The sequence below is a fragment of the Zalophus californianus genome, chromosome 1, assembly GCF_009762305.2.
Source record: "Zalophus californianus isolate mZalCal1 chromosome 1, mZalCal1.pri.v2, whole genome shotgun sequence".
NCBI classification, from domain to species: Eukaryota; Metazoa; Chordata; class Mammalia; order Carnivora; family Otariidae; genus Zalophus; species Zalophus californianus.
Window position 1 is genome coordinate 36552816 of NC_045595.1, and position 21884 is coordinate 36574699.

Below are 21884 nucleotides of genomic sequence, written 5' to 3' on the forward strand. Positions count from 1 at the left end.
GGCAGACGCTAAACTGACTGAGCCACCCAGGCGCCCTTATCCCTGTTTGTTTTTAAATACATCCACCCCCCCCCCCTTGGCTGTTTATGTTAACTGACTATACATTTTCGAAGAGATTGGAAAGGGGAAGAAATTGTAATAGGAACCCCAGTGAGATAATCATTTTCATGTGTTTTGCAATTCAGTCTAGTACCTTACTTTTTCCTCTAGGGATCAGTATGTTTACTAACGCAATGATACTTTGGAAAAATACTTTTATATGTAGCATGGTGCTAATGACCAAGACAAAGAATATCAAACATCTCACCTCCTGGATTGTAGGAATAACTTTGTTTGGTGAGGGCCAGCTGAAGAGTTTGAAGACCCAAGGCTGTGGGGTCACAGGTAAAACTACTACTCTACTTCTGGTTACCATTTACTGTGCTGAATTCCTTCTAACCATTGTCTCATTTCATCCTTATAATGAGCCTATGAGCTAGGGGTTCTTATTGCCATTTTTTTTTAAGATTTTATTTATTTATTTGAGAGAGAGAGAATGAGAGAGAGAGAGCACATGAGAGGGGGAAGGGTCAGAGGGAGAAGCAGACTCCCTGTTGAGCAGGGAGCCTGATGCGGGACTCGATCCTAAGACTCCAGGATCATGACCTGAGCGGAAAGCAGTCGCTTAACCAACTGAGCCACCCAGGCGCCCTCTTATTGCCATTTTAGAGATGAGGGGACCAAAGTTAAAAGAAACTAAATGCCTGGCTTGATGTTCCAGTCAATAAGGGCAGGGAATTGAACCCAGTTCTGTCTGATTCCAAAGCCTAAGCCTTTCATTTCTCTCTAGAACGAGTGATTTTACCCATTGTATAGATGATCGTCACCAGTGTTTACTAAGCACTTAGAAGGATCTAATCTATGAGCTTTTGAGAAGCACCGGATGGGTGGCAAGGAGCATGGTTTGGAATCAGGGGGAACATCCAGAGTGACAGTGGACACCTGATTTACAGGGACTCAGCAAGGAAAGGGGGATATGCAGGAGGGCATTTGCATGGGCTCTTTTGGAACTTAGAGCCAAACAATTTAGGGCTCATTATGGTGCTTTGAGAGTTGGATGTTTGCTGTTAGGGAAGAAGGATGGTCATGATTTAAAAGAAAAGAAGAAAGAAAGAAACAGGCAGAAATCTGGTCTACTCTGGTGAAACAGTGTTGACTGTGCTATTTTCATTCTAACTGAAGCCTGTGCATAATGGGTGAGAAAGGAGCCTCAGAAGACTTTAGGTTTGGTCAAAGGAGAGAGCTCTAGCTGTAGCTACAGTTGTGGCTATCAGAGGGGATTTCCACAATTTTTAAAGGTCCTTGGTCCACAGTGTTGGGTAAATAAAGAGAAAAGGATCAACAATCAAAATACCACCACTCATACACTCCATATAGTTTACAAAAGGATTTTGTTCACATATATAAACTAGCTTGATTTTAATCATAATTCTATGAGGAACACTAAGCCTTCTCCATCCCAGTTCACAGCTGATGATGCTGGGTATTTAACTTGGACAACGTCATGTAGCAAGAAAGTGGCAGGATGCAGATTTGCAGCTCACAATAACCCTTTCAGGGAAGCATTATGGTGTCCAGCTTACCAACAAGAGGTTCAGAGAAGTAAAGTCACTTCCTGGGGGTCACACAGCTACTGAGTGTCATAACTGAGATGGGAACCCAAGGGTCTCAAATCCACGTCCCCAGACCATAACTACTCTTACACATAGACCAAGTTGTCTGACTTGGAAGCTGTTCTTTTGCCCCTCAAACAATCCCAAGTCGTTGGCACACGTAAGCGAGTAGCCTGACCACAGGCCTGGAGGCTCACAGAGGGAACCAGTACAGGCTGTCTCTGTACGGGCAACACCCACCTGAACCAGCAGCTCCAGTCTCCGATCATCCAGGAGGTGTACCTGGCAGTGCCTGCCTTCTGTCATCTGTGGGGACAAGAAAGCAAGAGTGGCATCATGGCTAGCATGGGCAAGCAGACCCTTGAACTTGATGTATAGTTTAGTTTACATGCGATGTGTTCAGGCTAAAAACGGCTTCAGTTGAGTTACTCAACAGCCTTGATCATAAACAGACTTACTCTTTGGCATTAGCTCTTGAATTCATCAATCAATGAATTAATTTGCTCTTGGATTTAAAAGAAGAAAAGAATGAAAAGCAAAGACAAGTCAATATGTTGAAAAAATTATGTCTATAATAGTGCACACAAGATTATACTATGAAAAGCTGGTTTCCTTCCCAGAGGAAACTGCTATATTTTTCATTGAATCAATATTGAATTTTTCAAATGAAAATGTCTATATTCACTGATGTATTTAAATAAATATAATACATTCATAATTATAAAGGAAAACTATGACATTAGAGTTAAAATTGAAAGTCTCCATCTTTGAAATGTCTGTCCTCTTTATAGAACATCACTACTGTAATTAAGAACAGTTAAGATATATAGTTAAGAACGGTACATGTCAGTATAAATTTCCAGTTATATTTACTTTTTTACCACTTATAACTGCAATACCAGGAAATATTCTTTGTAAAATATTTATTTACTTATTTTTTATTTTATTTCATTTTATTTTTTAAGTAGGCTCCACACCCAATGTGGGGCTTGAACTCATGACCCCAAGATCAAGAGTCGCATGCTCTACAGACAGAGCCAGCCAGGCCCCCCTGTAAAATATTTAAACAACGCACAGAATACAAAGAGCCCCCTTAATTAACTCATGCTCCAAATCATTTTATCTGCAGAAATCACCACTCTGTCAGTTTGAGGAGAATCAGCTCAAACTGTTTTTACAGTTTGAGATATATATGTGTACATATATATAGGTGCTTATATTTTCAGATATATATGTGTACATATTTTCAAAAAACTTCATATTAAATGGTTTGCTTTGCAATGTTATTGGACATATTGTTTTGCAAATGAAGTATTGTTAATATTTGTGTGTGTGTTTGTGTCTATATAATCATCCAGAAATTTTATATATGACTCTGTGTTTATGGGGTGTGTGTACTGTGATGCTATATGTATATACAAACACACATACATGATATATATACATATATATGTGTGTGTATATATATATATATACATGTATATATATTTTTTTTCCCCCAACTCAAGTGGAACTAAGCTATTTCTTGGTGATCTTTCCAATGCCAACACATATAGACCAACTGCATTCTTTTTAAAGGTTCTACAGTAACAAGTAATTGTGTGGACATGTAATAGTTTAATGAGTCTCCTGCTGAGAGACACTTAGATGGCCTCCATCTAAGCAACATCATGGCGAACAATGCATACCCAACTTTGCCCATGGTTGAGGAACTTCTGGGTCACTTTGAAAAAGGATGGGCAGCATTTTCTCTCTCAGCTGCTGTATCAAACTATAAGAGCTGGAAACTCAGATATATTTAAACCCAATTTAAAGAGAAAACCACTCCATTATGAAGCACCAGCTATAGACTTCTAACTGTTCCAGGTGTTTTATAGATATCGTCTCTGAGCTGCACGGTCACCATGTGGGACTGCTGATACTATCTCCAATTTAACAGATGGGGAAATTGAGGCTCAGAGTGGGCTAAGCAATGTTTTCCGTGTGAAAAATACTAATTACTGCATTTACATTTTTTATTAAACTCTGCCTTAAAGGTCTGAAAACTAGCTCAGTTGGTTAGATCACGGTATTATGGAGATGTGGTCCATTGAAACCACTGAGGAAATGTGAAGAGGTGAGTGGGCAAGCTTTACCTTGTCCCATGGCTCCTGATTATGTCCTTAACTCCGCAAAGCCGAGGTGAAATACACACTTTTGGTGACGAAGAGAAAGGGAACGAGTATTTATTTGTTCCAGGTACTAAGCTGGACAATGTACGTACATTATTTCATTAAAGCTCCACAAAAAATCTCTATGACAACATCCCCATTTTACAGACAATGAAACCGAGGTCCAGAGTTTAAAGTAATTTATCCAGAGTTATCTGAGCAAGAAAAAAGCCAAGTCAAGATTTAAATTAAGTTCTAACTGAACAACAACAAAAAAGTCATCTTTTTTTCTACTGTTCTATGGGAAGAAAGAAATAAATGCGTCAGTTCAAATCACTTTACTTCTCTTGTAAAACCCACACAAACAGACCCCAAATACATGTACTATGGTAAGACAAAATAATACTCAGAAGACCAACTGACACAACATGAGTCCATTAAGGAATATGTCAAAACTCATAAAATATTTCAAGTTACTCCGTTGTTGCATAATCCAAATGAATTTATTTTCTGATTTTCAAAAAGCATCTTTTTTCCTTCCCACCATACTTTGCTCGATCTCGTCGATTTTCCTTTTGTCAACACCCCATTCTACCCTGGGGAATTAAGTAGCAAATGTTTTTCTGGTGTCTCTGCCCATCTCGGGACAAACACAGGCAGTGGTGGCCATGTTTGTACAACTTGGTCCTACCACTTCCGCTTCAGGTTTCAGCTGATTGGACCAGGGAACAGACACCTGATTCAAGCTGAGCCAATCATATCCTCAGTCCAGGGAATCTGGAATTGAGGCTGAGAGGATGGGAAAGCAGTTGGGTAAGGACAGCTCTTCTCCGCTGTGTGTGGACAAAAAGGAAAGCCATCTGCAGAGAGAATGAAGGACACAGGTAGCTGGAAAGAGGCAAGAGAAATCATGCAACCTGCAAGGGAAAGCTCGAGAGAGTTGCTGTCCAGGTTCCTAATGTCATTCTAGTCACTTGTAGTCACTTCCACTGGTTTGGGTGAATTCTTGCTCTTTCGTTCCATGAAACATCCTTGTGTTCCTTTAATAAATCCACTTTTTTTCTTTCTGAAACTACCTTGAGTTGGATTCTGCTTCTTGCAGCTAAAAGTGTCTTCCTGAGATACCATAGGTATCTTTTGGGGGGGGGGGGCAGAGAGAGAGGGAGAGAGCGAATCTCAAGCAGACTCCCCACTGAGTGCGGAGCCCCACGCTGAGCTCAATCCCAGGACCCTGAGATCATGACCTGAGCTGAAATCAAGCACCAGATGCTTGATCAACTGAGCCAGCCCGGCGTCCCAGATACCACACCTAAATCAGAACGAAAGGTTTCCAAAGGACGGACTCCCCAGATGATGTCATTAATATGGTAAAGTCATCTAGTCATAATCATGGATGCACCATCCACAAATATAACAGCCAGGAGAAAGGCTGATATTTGGTGGGGAGAACTGAACACATGTCTCAGTATGTGAAGTGATAAGAGACCATACAAAACAAGCTAGAGAAGGGCAGTGCAGGTGAACTGGAGGGGGAAAAAATGCTACAGTTTTAAGCCCACGTTGGCACATCGTGCTCTGTATTCACCGAACCCTTTCCTCTATGGGAGGATGGTTTCTCCGGGAGGCCAGAGTACTGATTTGACTACCACTAGTGATAGAAAGGCCTGCCCTTGTCACTTACTTAAATCAGAGGTTGAAAGGTGGTTGATGTATTTTGTTATGAATAAATTTTTGTTTTGATGATCTCAGAAATCAGAAGATGGACTTAAGAAAAATTGAGATGGTAGGATTTGGAAACACTGGGTTGGATTTCCCCCATGGCAACATTGGGCTAGGGTGGGGACCAGCAGCTCCTTCTTTAGATGAGATTTGTGGTCCCTGTCTCACCCAAATTTATTATCTGCCAGGTTCCTAGGAGTCGCATCATGAGAATAAGCAAACCCCTATTTAAGTTCACACAGGACAGGGAAGAGACAAAACGCCACGTCAAAGGAGGGCCTCCTCTGCACCAGGCCAAAGCGCTTAACACTTGACCTTCATTAACATCTAGGATTTCAGCCTCTAAGCAAGCCTCTGAAAGGGGCATCCTCATTTTGTTTGGTTTCATTTTGGGGGGCCTTCCTCAATTTAAGCACCAGGAAACCAAGGCCTGGGAAACGATGTCACTTGCATGAGTTCTAAAGCCAGACTTGGGCTCAAAATCATATTTTATCTCTTACTAGCTGGGTTACCTTGGAGAAGGTACTTAAACTTTCTGAGCCTCATAAGCAATGTCCTGGTAAGCTTTCAATCTGACACCCCTGAGAATGAAATAAACCACTTCCACAAAGCACAGTTATTATACCCTTTATTTGCTTGAAGCTTAACAAACAGCTAATGAACCTTCCTATCCTCCATTTATTCTCCTATTAAAAAAAAAAAAAACAACTTTCTAATGGGATGAAGATTACTAACCCATTTTGAAGGAGATAAATGACAGGTGAGTTAACAAGCACAGAGCAGAAAAATTCTCCAGACCTGATGGGGCAGACATAAAAAGAGAGAGGGGACCACGAGCTCCTGCAAGGCTTCTGTAAGCCTGGCACCCGGTTTGGCATTTTATTTTTATTTTTTAAAGATTTTATTTATTTACTTGAGAGACAAAGAGCATGCACACACAATTGGGGGGGGTCAGAGGGAGAGGCAGAGTCCCCACTGATCAGGGAGCCCGATGTGGGACTTGATCCCAGGACCCTGGGATCATGACCTGAGCCGAAGGCAGACGCTTAACCGACTGAGCCACCCAGGGCTCCCCCACCGCCCCACCCTGTTCAGTATTTTATTGACAACACTGATATTACCACTAACCAGTTCTTTCTGTATTCCAAGCATTGCACTCAGCACTTTTCATGTATTTGCATATCCAACCCTCATGATACCCACGCGAGGTAGGCAATCTCCTCTCCCCATATTACAGGTGAACAAGGTTACAGAGATTGTACATAACAAGATTCATAAATGGCAGAACTGGACTCAAACCCAAAGCCCAAGCCCTTAACCATTTAGCTGTATACCTGCTATTCCATATGCTCTATGGTGACAAATTGTGGGAGAGCCTTCCCATGCAACCATTTTCAATAGACTGGATGAGTGGGGAGCAAGAGGGAAAACAAAACGTTCGAAAGCGGGCATGAAAAATTACGTTAGCTGACGTGGGGTAGTTAGAATTTAGAACTTGCAAATATAAAGAGTCTTAGAAGGCATTTAACAACCACTGCTTACTTGGGATATGGGGCAATGAAGGAACGGACGTGTCCAAAGCCACAGCTAGTTAATGTGAGGCCTGGGATTAAAACTCAGGGTTCTGACTTCCAGGCTGGAGCATAAGTGCTGTGCACAAGGTTACTTGGCTAGGAGATACCATCTTATTCAAATTCTGTTGTTTGCAACAGGCTGAATTTTTGTTTTTACTAAAAAAAAAAAAAATACTGTAACAACAAAAGGAAAAAAAAAGCAGGCATTTTAAATTTAATTTAAAATATGACTCCCACCAATGCTTTCTCTTCTAATTTCAACAACAGGAGTTATATTTGAAGGGAACTATTCAAGGATCACAATGATTATATCTGTAAATACAGAATCACCTTAAAATATAATAGAAACAAATTTTGTTAAGCATGTTCAATGTATTGAATACGTAGAAACTCATTTAAAGGCAGGAAGTAAACAGCTCTATCATCTTCACTTTACATTAAGGAAACCGAAGCACAGAGAGGCCAAGCAACTTGCCCAAGGTCACAAAGCTAGTAAGAGGTAGAGCTGGGATTCCAACTTAGGCAGACTAGCTCCTGAGTCCGTGTTCTTCACTACCTCATTACAAAGTGTCTTCTCTCTCTCTCTCTCTCTCTCTCCCCTCTCTCTTTTGATTAACAAATTGTCTTAAGATTTAAGAGTCTGTATTTTCCTATGAGCTCTTCAGGCCCCTAATGCCAGACAGAAACTAATTTGCCACGTTAGGCCATGACACTTCATTTAAGAAGTCTCAAAGGAAGTACACATTTCTTTTCATAAGCAAACATAGGATAGTGGGCCATACTCTTTCTCCAGTCTGTGTGTGGAATGATGCTCCACAGAATCACTCGAACCCCACAGAGACTTTCCAAACAGTCTCAGGTGTGACCCTTCCCAGGGGCAGCAACGCCTCACGTGGAACAGAAAACATATTTAAAAAAATCATGTCTTTGGAAAGTTTCACTTACCCTCCACCCAGACTTGAATCCCTTCCTTCCTCCTCCTACATTCAACCCCAGGGACACAGAGGTTAAAATCATGCAGGTTGGATTAAAACTCCCACCTCAGTCTGTGTTTGCCCTGCGTTTGCTCCCCAGCTGGTAGCGTGGGTCCTCAGACGCTAAGCACTGGGTGCTGGTGGAAGGACCTTGTCCATCTGGTCACTGGTCAAATGAGGAAGAGCAGAGGGAAGTGAGAAGCAGCCACAGGTCAGACCTCTGGCTTCATGGAGTGTCCTGATATGTAACCCCATAGTGGGGTTCAAGTCTGTGTGAAAACACCCAACCCCAGACACCCAATCCCACTACCCGATTTAGAAGAGGAGAGACAAGGCGGACCTGGTAAGAAACCCAAAGGCAAGTCCAGATAGGGCAGTTTAGGACCGTTCATAATGACCAGGGTCAGCTTAAAAAGCAACAGGAAAAAACAGCTACAGAAAAAGACCAGAACCTCAGCCTTCTTTGGTTTTGCTTTAGTAGTTCTTTGGAACAAGGAAATATGAAAGCTTGGTAAAGGAAGCGGCAAGCTGCTTTTTTCTTTTTTCTTGTTCCCTTTTGACCTTTTCTGAAAGCCTAGCTTGAGAGAGTCTGCCTCATAAAAATGACTCCTCAGGATTTTTTGTGGGGTGACCCATCCAGAGTCTAATTCCCCATCGTCCCTTGCCTGGATGTGTGCAAAACCATCTCTCTAACCAGGCTTCATGCTTTTGAGTCCCGTGAGGATCCAATCTCCGCATGGCCATGTGAGCAGCATCTCTAAAACAAAGATGAAATCCCTTCACTTTCCTGCTTAAAATTGCCAGGTGGCTTCTCATACAAACCTTGGGAAAATCTAACTCCTTCCCTTGCCAACGGTGTCCACATAACCCTCTCTAATTTTAATTCCAACCCATCTGCCTTTGCTTTAGCACACCAGCCACACGGGCCCTCCTTTTCTTCCTCAAAATAAAAGCCTGTTCCTCCCTTGAAATTTTGCATATGTTGTTTGGTCTGGAATGCCGTTTCCCCAGGTCACTGCATGATTGGGTGCTTTTACATCTTTCAGATCTTAAATCAAATGTCACTGTTTCCAAGAGGCCTGTCCTCAAAATACAGTGGAGACTGGATACTCTCCCTCTTAACAAGCGGCTTTATTTTCTTCATAGGTAGTATTTCTTTTTGTTTGTTTGTTTTGTTTTTGTTTATATCTGTCTCTTATCTTTCACCATCAGAATGTAAATTTCATGACAGAGACCCTGATTGATTTGTTCACCACTGTATCCCCAGGGCCTAGAGCAGTGCCTGGCACAGGGTGAGAGTGTGGTAAGTAGATATCTGCTGAGTGAAGGAAAGTCTTAACTGCTCAGAATCTAGACACAGTCAACAATTTGTGAAATAAATTCACAAATGATTTCCATTGACATAGCATAAGGTAAAGTGAGGATGTTCCAAAACACCTCCTAAGCCTTGGCCCAGACGGGGTCATACATAACAAACAAGCTTTCCACTCTGAGAACAAGGCGTGCTATTAGACTCCTCATCAGATGAGAGATTCTGGAGGAACTGGAGAGAGGTAGAAAGGCGTATCTAGGACATTCTTACTTTGGGATCTATTGAGTGGACAGAGTTTTATATTTCACTCAAATGATGTCAACCCCAGCCAAACAGGGCTCCTTTATATCATCTCTGGGTGTTGACTGAATATGAGCTATTGACACTCCCGTTCAGAGAATGGCCTAGACTGACACAGATGTCTCCACACCGAGTCAGCTGTGATTTTCCCTCGAGTTGCTTCAAGATGGTGCCTACCCTCCCAATGTGCGATCATTAGGAACCTCTTTTTCCCGTATCAATGAATGATTCTCCTAGCTTCTGTAACCACTGGGTGTCATGTAGCACATGCGCAGTATCTTCTTTCATGCTACTTGCATCCCTACAGGTAAGAGGTGTTGCTATTTAGATTCTGTAGATGACAAAACTGAAGTGCCGAGAGGTTAAGTCACTTGTCTTGGGTCGTGTTGCTATGACCTGGGGTGGACTCTCAGGTTCCATTAGCTGCACAAAAGTAGGCCTCTTGCGTGCCTCTCGTAGGTTCACTGGGAGAGGAGGATAAAAAAGAGACAATGAGAGACAGAGGCAGGTGGCATAAAAGAAGCACAGGAAGAAAGAAAATGTGCTGGGGTAGGGAGAATGAGAAAGAAGGGGAGAATTCAGGTTCCCAAAGACTAAACTGAGTAACTTGAGTAATCTGACTTAGGAAAAAAATGTTAACAATAACTAATAGCCAGTGACCATGTGCCTGGCACTATTCCAAGCCCTTTCTTTTATTTATGTGGGCTGTTTATTTTTTTTAAAGATTTTATTTACTTCTTTGAGAGAGTGAGCAGGAGAGAGCAGAGCAGGGGGGAGGGGTAGAGGGAGAGGGAGAAACAGATTCTCTGCGGAGCAGGGAGCCTGATGCAGGACTCGATCCCAGGACCCCAGGATCATGACCTGAGCCGAAGGCAGACATTTAACCGACTGAGCCACCCAGGTGCCCCTATGTGGGCTGTTTAAATTCCTTTTCTTTTCTTTTCTTTCCTTTTCTCTTTTATTCTTTTAGCGATCTCTACACCCAACGTGGGGCTCGAACTCATCACCCAGAGATCAAGAGTCGAGTGCTCCACCGACTGAGCCAGCCAGGTGCCCCTAGCTTCATTTTCATAACAAGCCTGTGAGGTAGATTCCCATAGTAACTCCATCCTATGGACGAAGAAGTCGAGGCTCGGAGAGGTAAATGGCTGACTCCACCCCGCAAGGTCACAGAGCGAGGAGGAGACACAGAAGGTAGAAACACAGACACTGTGACTTCAGAGTGTGTGCCTTTCCCTGCTATATTGTATTACTTCTGTTCTAAAGTATTTCCCATCTGGTAGGTCTGAGAGATGCAAACAGCCAGCTTTGGCATTTCCCATATCAGCCTGACCACTAGGTAAGACACTGTCCTGGAAAAGCCTCATCTAGATTCACCAAACCAGAGTTTCTGGGTTCAGGTCATTGTGCAGCAGCAAGGCCAGGGGAATATCCCCATTCCTTGGCTACCTCCTGGCCCTGCACTGCAGAAACATGGGCAGCTGCTAAAAACAGTGTCTAAGTGTTTGCTCTTGATTTTCACTGGGCATCAGGATGGAATTAATCCCCACCTCTTGGGCTGCGGGCTCTGTCACGCTTATGTGGACACCCTCGGTACAGGATGACATTTATCAGGTGTGTGACCTCCCGGGTCTGACTCTACAATAGTCTGGGCTTAAGATGCAATCTAGAACACAATGCAGTGAACTCAGCGTGGGAAAGCTCTGAAACATGTTTTCACTCATTTGCTCAACCAGGATTCACTGAGCACTTTCCAAGCGCAAGCACTGCTCTGGGTAGTAATATACATCAGCAAGGCTTGTTCTCGAGCAGGGTATCTCAGCTTTGGCGCTAGTATTTGTGGCTAGATACTTCTTCCCTTGTGGGGCTCTCCTGTGCACTGTAGGATGTTTAGCAGCCTCCCTGGCCTCTACCCACTAGATGCCAGTAACACCTCCCCCCTGCTTGTGACAACCACAAAATGTCTCCAGACATCGTCCATTGTCTCTTGGACAAAATTGTCCCTGGTTGGGAACAACTGCTCTAGAGGTAAGGAGAAGAAAAGAAATGACTAAAAATTAAACAAATATTTTCAGACACTAATAAAGGCTCTGAAATAGCTCAACTGGCAATGGACTTAAGTTCGGAGCCTCTGCAAAACTGATGTCTTGCCCTGGAGGCCCAAGAAATTAGGAAACTGATAGAGAGAACGTATATTGGACCATTGCTCTTGAGAAGGGGCTCCCAGTACAGGTTGGAGGGATAACGGTGTTTTCTGGACATTAGCATTCAAGTGCAAGCTCCTTTCTGGCAGAGGCTGGAGAAAAGCAAACGAGAAAGGCTGGCCAGTGGACGCCGCTTCTGGAGCTCCAGCATCGACCTGGCAGGGAATTTCGGTCAGCTTTGGCAGACACCCCCTAGGGAGGACATTCTCATAAAAGACAATCGCTCATCAGATTATAGCCTGATCTCTTAAGGCTGGTGAAAAGAAAGGCCAGGTTTCAAAGGAAGAAAGAAAAGAAGAAAAGAAGCAAAACTATTTTTGAAGTCTGGAGCTGAAGGACATAGGGCAACACCAGCCTGGTGTCCTCAAGGTATGCCAGGATTTAGAATCAGGAGGCCTGGGGGGGCACCTGGGTGTCTCAGTCGGTTAAGCGTCTGACTTGGTTTTGGCTCAGATCGTGATCTCAGAGTCGTGAGATCGAGTTCCGCGTCGGGCTCCACGCTCAGCACAGAGTCTGTTTGAAGATACTCCTTCTCCTTCTTCCTCTGACCCTCTCCCTGCTCACACTCACTTTCTCTCTCTAAAATAAATAAATAAAATCTTAAATAAAAAAAAAAAGAATCAAGAGGCCTGGGTTGTGTCCCAGCTGTACCATTTAACTAAGAGCGTGGCATTGATATCGTGGTATCTCTCTAAATCTCAGTTTCTGCCCCTGTGAAATGAAACTGCTAAGAATCAATCTTATTTAGCTTTGTCTCTTGTATTAATGTGGATTGAACCTAAAATCTACCACAAAAGTACAGATGATAATCACACCACCAGTAATACACTCTACTTATTGGTTATAGATTAGGTGTTAGAGTCTGTGTTAAAGTGCCTGGCACGCATGATCAGCTCTACTCTTAACCTCGTGCACTGAGCACTATGATTGCTGGAAATGATCTGTAAGCTGTTGAGTGCTATTATGTTAACTGTCAGTGGTTCTTTTAAGTTGGTTAAATGATTATTTTTCTCAAGAAAAAAGTTCTCATGGATTATTAAGAGGACAAGTTGTCGAATTTGAGTTGAAAATCAATCTACCAGGTAAACCCTGGAAAGAGTGGTCAACCCAAAAGATGGGGATTAATGCCATTCTGATTTCTCAGTGATAATCAACAGACTAACTCAAAACTGCCATTGTTAACTGCCCTGGTACCCCAAGCTGGGGAAACACTTATAAACCCCTTCTCCTTATCTGATTGTGACCAGGTTGTGTCTTGGGCTGGCTACTTTTGTTCTCACCAACATCAATTGAATGTGCTGACTGCTATGTTTGTCATGTGCTTTGATATACATCTTATCCACTGAATTCTTTTTTTTTTTTTAAGATTTTATTTATTTATTTGACAGAGGGAGAGAGAGAGCGAGCACACAAGCAGGGGGAGTGGCAGGCAGAGGGAGAGGAAGAAGCAGGCCCCCCTGCTGAGTAGGGGGCCTGACGTGGGGGCTCGGTCCCAGGACCCTGGGATCATGACCTGAGCCGAAGGCAGATGCTTAACTGACTGAGCCACCCAGGCGCCCCATCAGCTGAATTCTTTTTTTTTTTTTAAAGATTTTATTTATTTATTTGACAGAGAGAGACACAGCAAGAAGGGAACACAAGCAGGGAGAGTAGAAGAAGGAGAAGCAGGCTTCCCGCTGACCAGGGAGCCCGATGCGGGGCTCCATCTCAGGAACCTAGAGTCATGACCTGAGCCAAAGGCAGACGCTTAACGACTGAGCCGCCCAGGCGCCCCCATCTGCTGAATTCTTACAACCACCCTGGGAAGCAGGTATTTTTGACCCTCTGTTTTACACTGAAGAAGTTGAGACCCCAAGAAGTTGAGAATAACTTACCCAAGCTTCCTAGCTAATAAAGGCCTGAGCCAAACTCAGCTAGGAGCTCACCCAGTGACAAGTGGGGGAAACAGGTGATATATCTTCATGGAAGAAGCTGCAGCAAAAAGCAGGATTGTCTTTATAAATACTGTGTGCTTTTCCAATTAGAAACTCAGCTTAGGCACTGATGAGAGTTTGTCCAATGTTTATTTTAAAAAAACTGTGCAGGATATATCTGCCGTTCCTTTCCAGAAAGAAACATCCTCTTTATTTAAAACCAGTTGTTAGACTGTATTTTTAGATGTCATGGTACAGTATCGAGTCGAAAAAGAAAAAAAAAATGGGAGGACACAGATATTGTAAACAGGAAAAGTCACAAAGTGTAACCAAGAAAAAAGCCAAGAGCACAGCCCACGGGCTGTGAAGGATTTCAGTTCTTGTCTGCAGCTCAGGTTGACCAGAAATGAAGTTCTCCAGTCAACTTGTAGAAAATGGAAATTTTGGCTTTGGTGAATATGCAAGTAGCAGACACCCTGTGGTTTGGAAACTTTTTGCTTGGCCAACTGTCAGTTTTCTCTTCTCCCATGAAAAACAGCCTGTAGGAATGAGCAAAAGTACTGCGTCTTTCAAAAACTTAAAAGTTAAGACAAGCACAGCTCGGGTAAATGGATTTTAAAAATAAACTGTAGTACTTGTAACTGAAAGATATTCTAGGTACTGTTTATTCATTGTACAGCACATTTGGAAATCTGGGCTGAATGTAAGCCATCCACAGGGCACATAAATCACATATATTGCCCTGGAAACCTAAAACTGAACAAAAATTAATTAGAAAACCAAAATCAACTTTACATTTGTTTCGGAGTACACATTCATTGGCAGAATTTTCACATTTCCATTTTTCATCAACACCTGTTAGAATGTCCCTAATTTATGCTTTTCAAAATCTCTTTGTTCTTTGTGGTCCAAGTACAAGTAGAGGCTGAAATCAGTCCTTAGGGCGTTTATAAATAATACAAACGGATTGTATTAGGTCCAGAGCACTAGCTGGGTCAGTAGAAAGGTCACATTTGGGTAGGGAATTTAGAAAGGCATTACCAAACTGTGAGAACAGAAAAGTCAAGCACACTTAGGACAATATAGAAACTTTCTTAATCACAAATGTCTAGGACTCGTTTTACTGTCACAGAAGAAACACCCCCTTCTCAACCTACAGGTTTCTAATATTTAGTGAAGAAACTTTTTGGTCACTTAACGCAGGTTGCGTTGATCAAATGGGATGGTGTCTTTTTTTGAGGCTAACGCAGGTGTCAAAGATTAAAACGAAACAAAACCAAAAAAACTGGAAGGCCACAGGTCAAGGAGACAAAGGAAATATAAAAAAGGAGCCAAGAACAATTTCTGGGCCAGAACCAGAAAATGCAACGAGGGGAAAAGAATCCTTTGAGAGAGAGAATGGTGAGTCTCCGCAACTCACGAGAGTCTACTGCCCCATTTTCAAGCTGGTTGTGAAGCATGACCCAATATTTAAAATTACAGTATATAAACTTATGAATTAAATAATGAAGCAATAAGAATAGAATGAAGAAATAAATAAGTAATGAAATAATTACATTAAAAATACAAGTAATAAGGTGCGCCTGGCTGGTTCAGTTGGTGGAGCCTGTGACTCTTGATCTCGGGGTCATGAGTTCAAGGCCCACATTGGTCCTAGAGCTTACTTAAAAAAAATTTACAGGTAATAAATGCTCAAAACTCATCATTTCCAGTTATTTGGCTACATTTTACTATTATCTTTGCTCTTGAGGTTATTTATGCCTACTGAGTCAGTGTGACAGCAACGCTCCTCGATGGCGACATGTTACTGCTCACCTCTTCCCAATCAGGGAGGTTACAGTGGTAACAGGAGATCAGCCAAGGTGAGGGTTTTCACACCACAGAAATTGGCAAATGTTACACGTTGGCGCCCTTTATCCCAGAGAGCTGTTTGTGAAAGACGCACCAGCATACCCCTGGAGAAGTTCAGTGGGAGTGAGAGATCTCAGAGAAAGGATGAGTTTCAGAGCACTATGTCGGGATGCTGAGGCCACTGAGCTACCAGTGATGAAGATGAAATAGTAGTCTTTGGATTCAGACAGAATTGCATCCAAAGCTCAGCCCACTTAACTTTCCTAAGACTCACTTATCACATCCCAACAATGGGACTCATGATACCTGCCCACAGAGCACCGAGGTTGGCAGACAAGAGGTCAACATAAAAAGTAACTGTTCTACTTTATCATCATGCTTCCCCAAATCGCCAGTGACCAGGCTCACCGCTGAGGGTCTGCCGACCAAGGACTGCAATGCTCCTGTCAAAACGTTCAATGTCATCTGCTTTTCCTGGTTCTTTTGCCACTGGGATGCAAGTTTCACTTACTGCTACTCTCCTAGCTCCTATAAGAGAGCCGAGCCCATCGCGGGGCTTACTAAAAACGTGTGGAATGAATGAATTTCCCTTTATTTCCATCTGCTGCTCCGCTTCTGAGTTTTCTCCCTCTTTCTGCCAAGGTCACCCCTTTGCCTCTTAATTGCCAGATCCCAACCCCCTGTGTTGCTATCTTGCTGTCCTTCTGGAATCTCTCAAACCATTGGAACTCCTGCTGCAGGAGGCCGCCATGACCTTAAGGCATAGGTGAAAGATGTTTCCAGCTTTTTCATTCACAAGCAGAACTGAGCACATGTCATTCTGCTCTGTCGGCAAGTTTCTCCCCACTTGTATGGCCGCTCCATTTTAATCTCGGTTCCGCTCAGCCTCCAGCAGAAGGGACAAGTCTTGTGAGAGGAAATCTCACCCAACACGCACAGCTGTATCCAGGGAACCAAATATTTTCCTCTGTGGCCCTGCCTCAGCCTTGCTTCTTGAGGCTGTTCTGGAATAACCTTTCTGAAGGCAGTGAGGGGCTGGGTCATTTAAAAAAGCATGGATGCTTCTGGTAAGAGTGGCCTGGATGGTGGCTTCTGCAAACTCATTGGGAAATCATTACATTCCGGAATTCCTAGTGCCTTTTCAATCATAGTCAGGGGAGTAGGGGGTGATAACACTTAGTGCTGGGCGGTGGTTTGGGAACAGCCCCTCAGAAGTCAGATGGATATGACATCCCAGCCTGGCTCTGCCTCTAACTAGCTGGAAACTTCAGGCAAGCCGCTTACACTCTCTGAGTACCTGCTGTGCAATGGGAGTATTTTTGCCTCGTACATTGTCAGCATTCCATAAGAAGCGGCTAGTATTGCTTTTTCAAATATAGCGTTATTATTCCAGAAGTGTGAAGGTCAAGAGTATAGGCTCCGGAGTCAGACAGACCTAGGTTTAAGCCCCAACTCTGCTCTTCAGTTCCTGTGTGGCCTTGTTTGGGTTACCTCCCTTCTCTTGAGCCTCGTTTTCCCCATCTGAAAATGGGAATAATAATAGCACCCACTTCCCAGGCCTGGGAGGGTCACATGAGATAATATACATAAAATGCTTAGCAGAGTACATGCAATTTCTAGTGATATTATTATACCTTTCATTAATAAAGACCAAGCAGTTGCTAGACACTCCTTCAGAGTAGATGTCCTTGAAGGCCGTGTTCCAGTGCCGAGCAGATCCTACTCTGCCTTTGTACTGTTCTGCAGAGAAAGGAGCAGGTAGCTTGGGCAAGATCAGACTTGGTCTGAACGTTCTAATTAGGAATAATATCACCTTGCCTGTCCAGAGTGCTTTAAACTTTCAAAGTGCCTTCACTTCTATTGATTCTTTTAAACTTTACACATTTTAACGTGCCAGAGTGTCATATCCCCATTTCATAGCTGAGGCCACTGAGGCCCAAAGAAGGGATGTGACTTTTCTGTGGTTGCAGAGCTAGACAGAGCTGAGACTTCAGACCGGAGCTCCTGCTTTCTCCTGCCCCAATCTCCTGACCCTTATAAAATATTCACCCAGAAGTAAAGTTAGAAAAAAAAAAAAAACCCACTAAAATACAAGGCAGGTCCTGCATGCAGTGCTTCCTCTTGTGCATTTCATAGTGGGAAGGCTTCCATTAACATTAAATTAGAATTGTAAAGAGAATGTAGCTCTCCCAACTCAGGGGTGCTTTGGGGGATCCGCAGTGCTCCATCAGTGAGGTCCTGGCTGCCTCCAGTGCTCACTCACTCTGCCAGTCCCCAAAGCCTTTTATTAGACTGAAGTCAATGAAAAGAAATGCGCTTTTTAAAAAATTGGAGAATTTTAAAACAGCCCCGGAGATCAAAGTCCAGGTTTTTCTGGCTTGGGAACTATTATTCTTCCTACTGACACCTTTTGAGTCTTGGAGGGTTTAAGGCACTAGAGCAGGGAAGAGTTTTATCAAAGAGAAGTGATTTATTTAAACAAGAAAAGTGGATCCTGTGGGCCTGGCAGGGACTGAAGGTGGGGAACCTGCAGAAGTCACCTCCAGATTTCCACGAATATTGTGGCTTGGAATTAGGAGTATTTGTAAAACTTCTGTTTTGTTTCATTATAATGCCATTCCTTCTGTGTTATGGCCAACCGATGCTCTGATTAGTTCCTGCTCAAATTTATACATGTCTCCTTCCTCTGCAACCACAGTGGTTAAAGTTTTTAACAAAAACTACACTGGGGCACCTGGGTGGCTCAGTTGGTTAAGTATTCAGCTCTTGATTTTGGCTCAGGTCATAATCTCAGGGTCCTGGGATCGAGCCCCGAAAGGAGGCTTGAGATTCTCTCTCTTCCTCTCCTTCTGCCCCTCCCTCCTCTCGTGCTCGCTCTCTAAATAAATAAATAAAATCTTAAAAAAAAAGTTTAAAAACTTCATTGAAGCCAATTGGGGCTATTTCCCCCCCCTGTAATTGGATGGTATTCTATTTTATCCTTTCTTCCCTCTGATTATATAATACCAAATTTCCACCAAATTGTAAACACTCTCCATTTTCCTGGCTTCATTCATTGGCTGATTTTGTTTGCTTTACAGTGAATGAGTATTTTTTGAGCACCTACTCTGTGTCAGGCTCTCAGGGATAAAATAATAATTGCCCATTTTTGTTCGGTAGGAGGGGAATCAGACAGATGAATATGATGCCATAAGGGAAGTGACCAGAAATTATTTTTCTTTGATGTACAGATAATGAGATATGTCATTTTAAATGACCTTCCCGTTTTCCTAAATCAAGATAGGGCGGAGGTGAAAAGGGCACATCTTTTCGCATCAGTGTCCAGTAGAATTCCCTGGGATGCAGGAAATGCTCTGGGGCGAGTGAGTTGCTGGGTATGGCTGACGCTCTAACGATGATGGGGCTGTGGTCAAGGGTGCCAGCCTCGGGGAGAGGTCCCAGGGGAGGAGAAGGAAAATGGTGTGCTTTACAGCCTCTTTAATTCCTGGCTCTGGGGCCTCGGGCATTTGGTGAAATACTTTTGAGCCACTGTTTTCTCATTTGTAAAATGGGAGGATAATACTATCCATAATCCTTCACATTGATCTCCTTATCTGAAATTAGTGGGGTTTTCCTCCCCCTTTTGTCCTGCTTGTCGTAACCATGGGAGAAAATTAAGTGGTAGGATTAGAATTCAACCACCTGGAAAAAAATTTTGGAAAAATGTGTTCCTTCCCCCTGCCTGTTAGATGACGCAGGTTGAGCGAGGTCATCTGCTGGACCCAGTAAATTGTCACAGCACCATGCCTGCGAGGTGCCCTCGCTCAATGACCCTGGGGTTTCAGGGGTGCTTACGCAGGAGGCCTGAAGTCTGAACGCCTGGCTTCACATCTCAGCATGACTGCTTTATCAACTGTGTGATTACCATCCATTTATGCATGCACAAATATTTATTAAGCTCTAGTTGGGTGCCAGAATTTATCACAGACTCTAGATATTCAGCAGGGACACAGCTAAGGAGCTCCTTTCTTACACGCTCACTAGTGGAGGAGACAGCCAACAAACAAGGAAACCAACCAATACACAGGATGATTTCAGATCATGCTGAGTACCAGGAAAATAAGAAAACAGAATAATGTGATGCAGGAGAGTTATTACTTTAGAGTAGTCAGGAAGGGGCTATTTGGGGAAATGATACTTAATCTGAGATGGGAATGATAAGGAGTCAACCTTGGGAATATCTGGGAAAAGAACATTCCAGACAGAGGGCCAAATAAGTGCTAATACCCTGTGGTAGGAGTATGCTTTGTTTAAGATATGCTGCACAACTTTTTTTCATTATCGCACTCTTAAGGAGCCTCTCTAGACATTTTTTCCCCCTAATACCCTCCTCCTCTATGAAATTTTAATACCACAGATACATTGTATCCCTATTGGGTGGAGTTGAGCTTTGGAGGGCCACAATCTATTGTGATATCTAAGGGGTATTTTTTGCCCCTCGAGAACCAAGGTGCACTCTCTTGGGAGTGAAGTCTCACCACTGAGAATCAACAGTTTAAAAATAAAATGGCAGCAAGGGTGGCTGGAGCTGGGTGGTCCAAAGGAAAAGGACAGGAGACAAGGTCACAGAGTTAATAAGGGGCTCATCAGTGGTCCTCAAAGTGTGTTCCCTACCAACCACAGCTTGCTAGAAATGCACAGTGGTGCTCAGCCATCTGTTATAGCAAGCCCTCCGGGTCACTCTGATACATACTGAAGTCTGGAAAACACGGGGCTATGTCATTTACTTCACTGTGGGCCATGGTAAGGAGCACGGGCTTTATTTTAAATGCAGGAGAAGGCTATCGGAGGCTTTTTGGTATGGGGGAGACATGATCTGCGGACACTTATAAAAGAAAAATCTGGTTACTCTGAGAGTAGGGCAAGGAGAGGCAAAAATGGAAGAAGGAGAAACAGTCTTCCGGTTTGTATCTGTGACATGGAGATACGACTGAGACCAACTTCATAAGTTTATAAAGAGGATAAAATGAATGAATACATGTAAAGAACTTAGCACAGTGCTTGGCACATAGTAAGGACCCAATAATTATTAAAACTGTTCAGTTTTGCCCCTTCTTTCTCTTTTTCAACCACCCACTGGTTAGTATCCAAATACAGATTCCCCACCCCCTTTAGATCCCTCTATTTTTGCCAGTGTTAACCGATTTGGCTGCTGGTGGGCTGGTAAAGTATCTCTGTGGGCTAGTAAACCTGTAACATGTTTACAAGGCTGCTTTAGTCATGGTGAAAGTCCACGGTGTTCTATTCAGTTCCCCTTCTTTCTCTTTTTTACCAGAGATTTAACTGTTGGCCTAGAAAAGGAAAGTTAATGTAAAAACCAAGCTTTAGAATCAGGTCTATCATTAACTTTCGATGGTTTTCACATCTGTCTAATAGGAAGTGCCCTAGGCAGGGAGGCAACCCACAGTGTAGGGTTAAGCACGCTTGGACTTCGACACCAGGCAACCTGGGCTGCAAGACCTGACTGCTGGTGGGATGCTGGGCAGTGAGTGAATGAATACCTGTAAATTGGTTCCTTTATCTGAAAAATACAGATAGTAACAGCACCTACCTACCTACCTCATGGATTTGAGGCTGAAACACTAGAATGCATGGAAAGTACCCCACACAGTGCCTGCCACAAAGTGTGAGCCATGAGGAGGAGGAGGAGGATGACGCTGATGATGATGATTGAACCTGCCACAGGTACAACATGGCTATGTGAACCATAATGGAATGGGCAGTTCTGTGGGCCCCAGGGAAGGCGGAAAACAAGTTTGGCTTAGAAAAGATGTCAATGGGTCAGGTTGATGATACACATAAAACATCATTAAGCAGGGTGTTTTCTATACATAATAGTAAGTTGATATGAAAGAATCATGCCAGCTCAGGAGAACTCCACTCAGTGTCTTTATATCACAGGCATGGAAGGTTCCCGAGAGGGTCTTGATGGAGGGGTTTACCTTCAGAACTGACCTAAAGCGCCCATCCCTAATGCCACCCACCTCGCCCTGCCCCCCCTGCTTCCTGCCCAGCCGTCCCCTCCCTCTCTGGGTCCAGCCACCTGGTCCTCTTCTAGTTTTTCCTCTATGTGATCTCCTTCCCACCTCAAAGCACAAGAGAGTAGGGAATGTACACCCTAACCAAGCTGGACTAACCCAATTTATCCTTAAAAATACAGATTAAAGTCATTTTACCATTGAAGCCACAAACTGTG

General features: G+C 43.3%; 1 protein-coding gene across 4 annotated transcripts in view; it reads right to left on the bottom strand.

Annotated features, from left to right (window-relative positions):
• Nucleotides 1-21884, bottom strand: part of FRMD4B (FERM domain containing 4B) — a 319908-nt gene that overhangs the window by 114277 nt on the left and 183747 nt on the right. For 3 of the 4 annotated variants that reach the window (XM_027585166.2, XM_027585168.2, XM_027585165.2), the window contains one exon: nt 1893-1958. In XM_027585166.2, coding sequence (XP_027440967.2) covers nt 1893-1958 — 66 coding nt within the window. Of the gene's footprint in view, nt 1-1892; nt 1959-8135; nt 8243-21884 lie in introns of those variants that run through there. The other variant, XM_027585167.2, reaches the window with a different exon arrangement.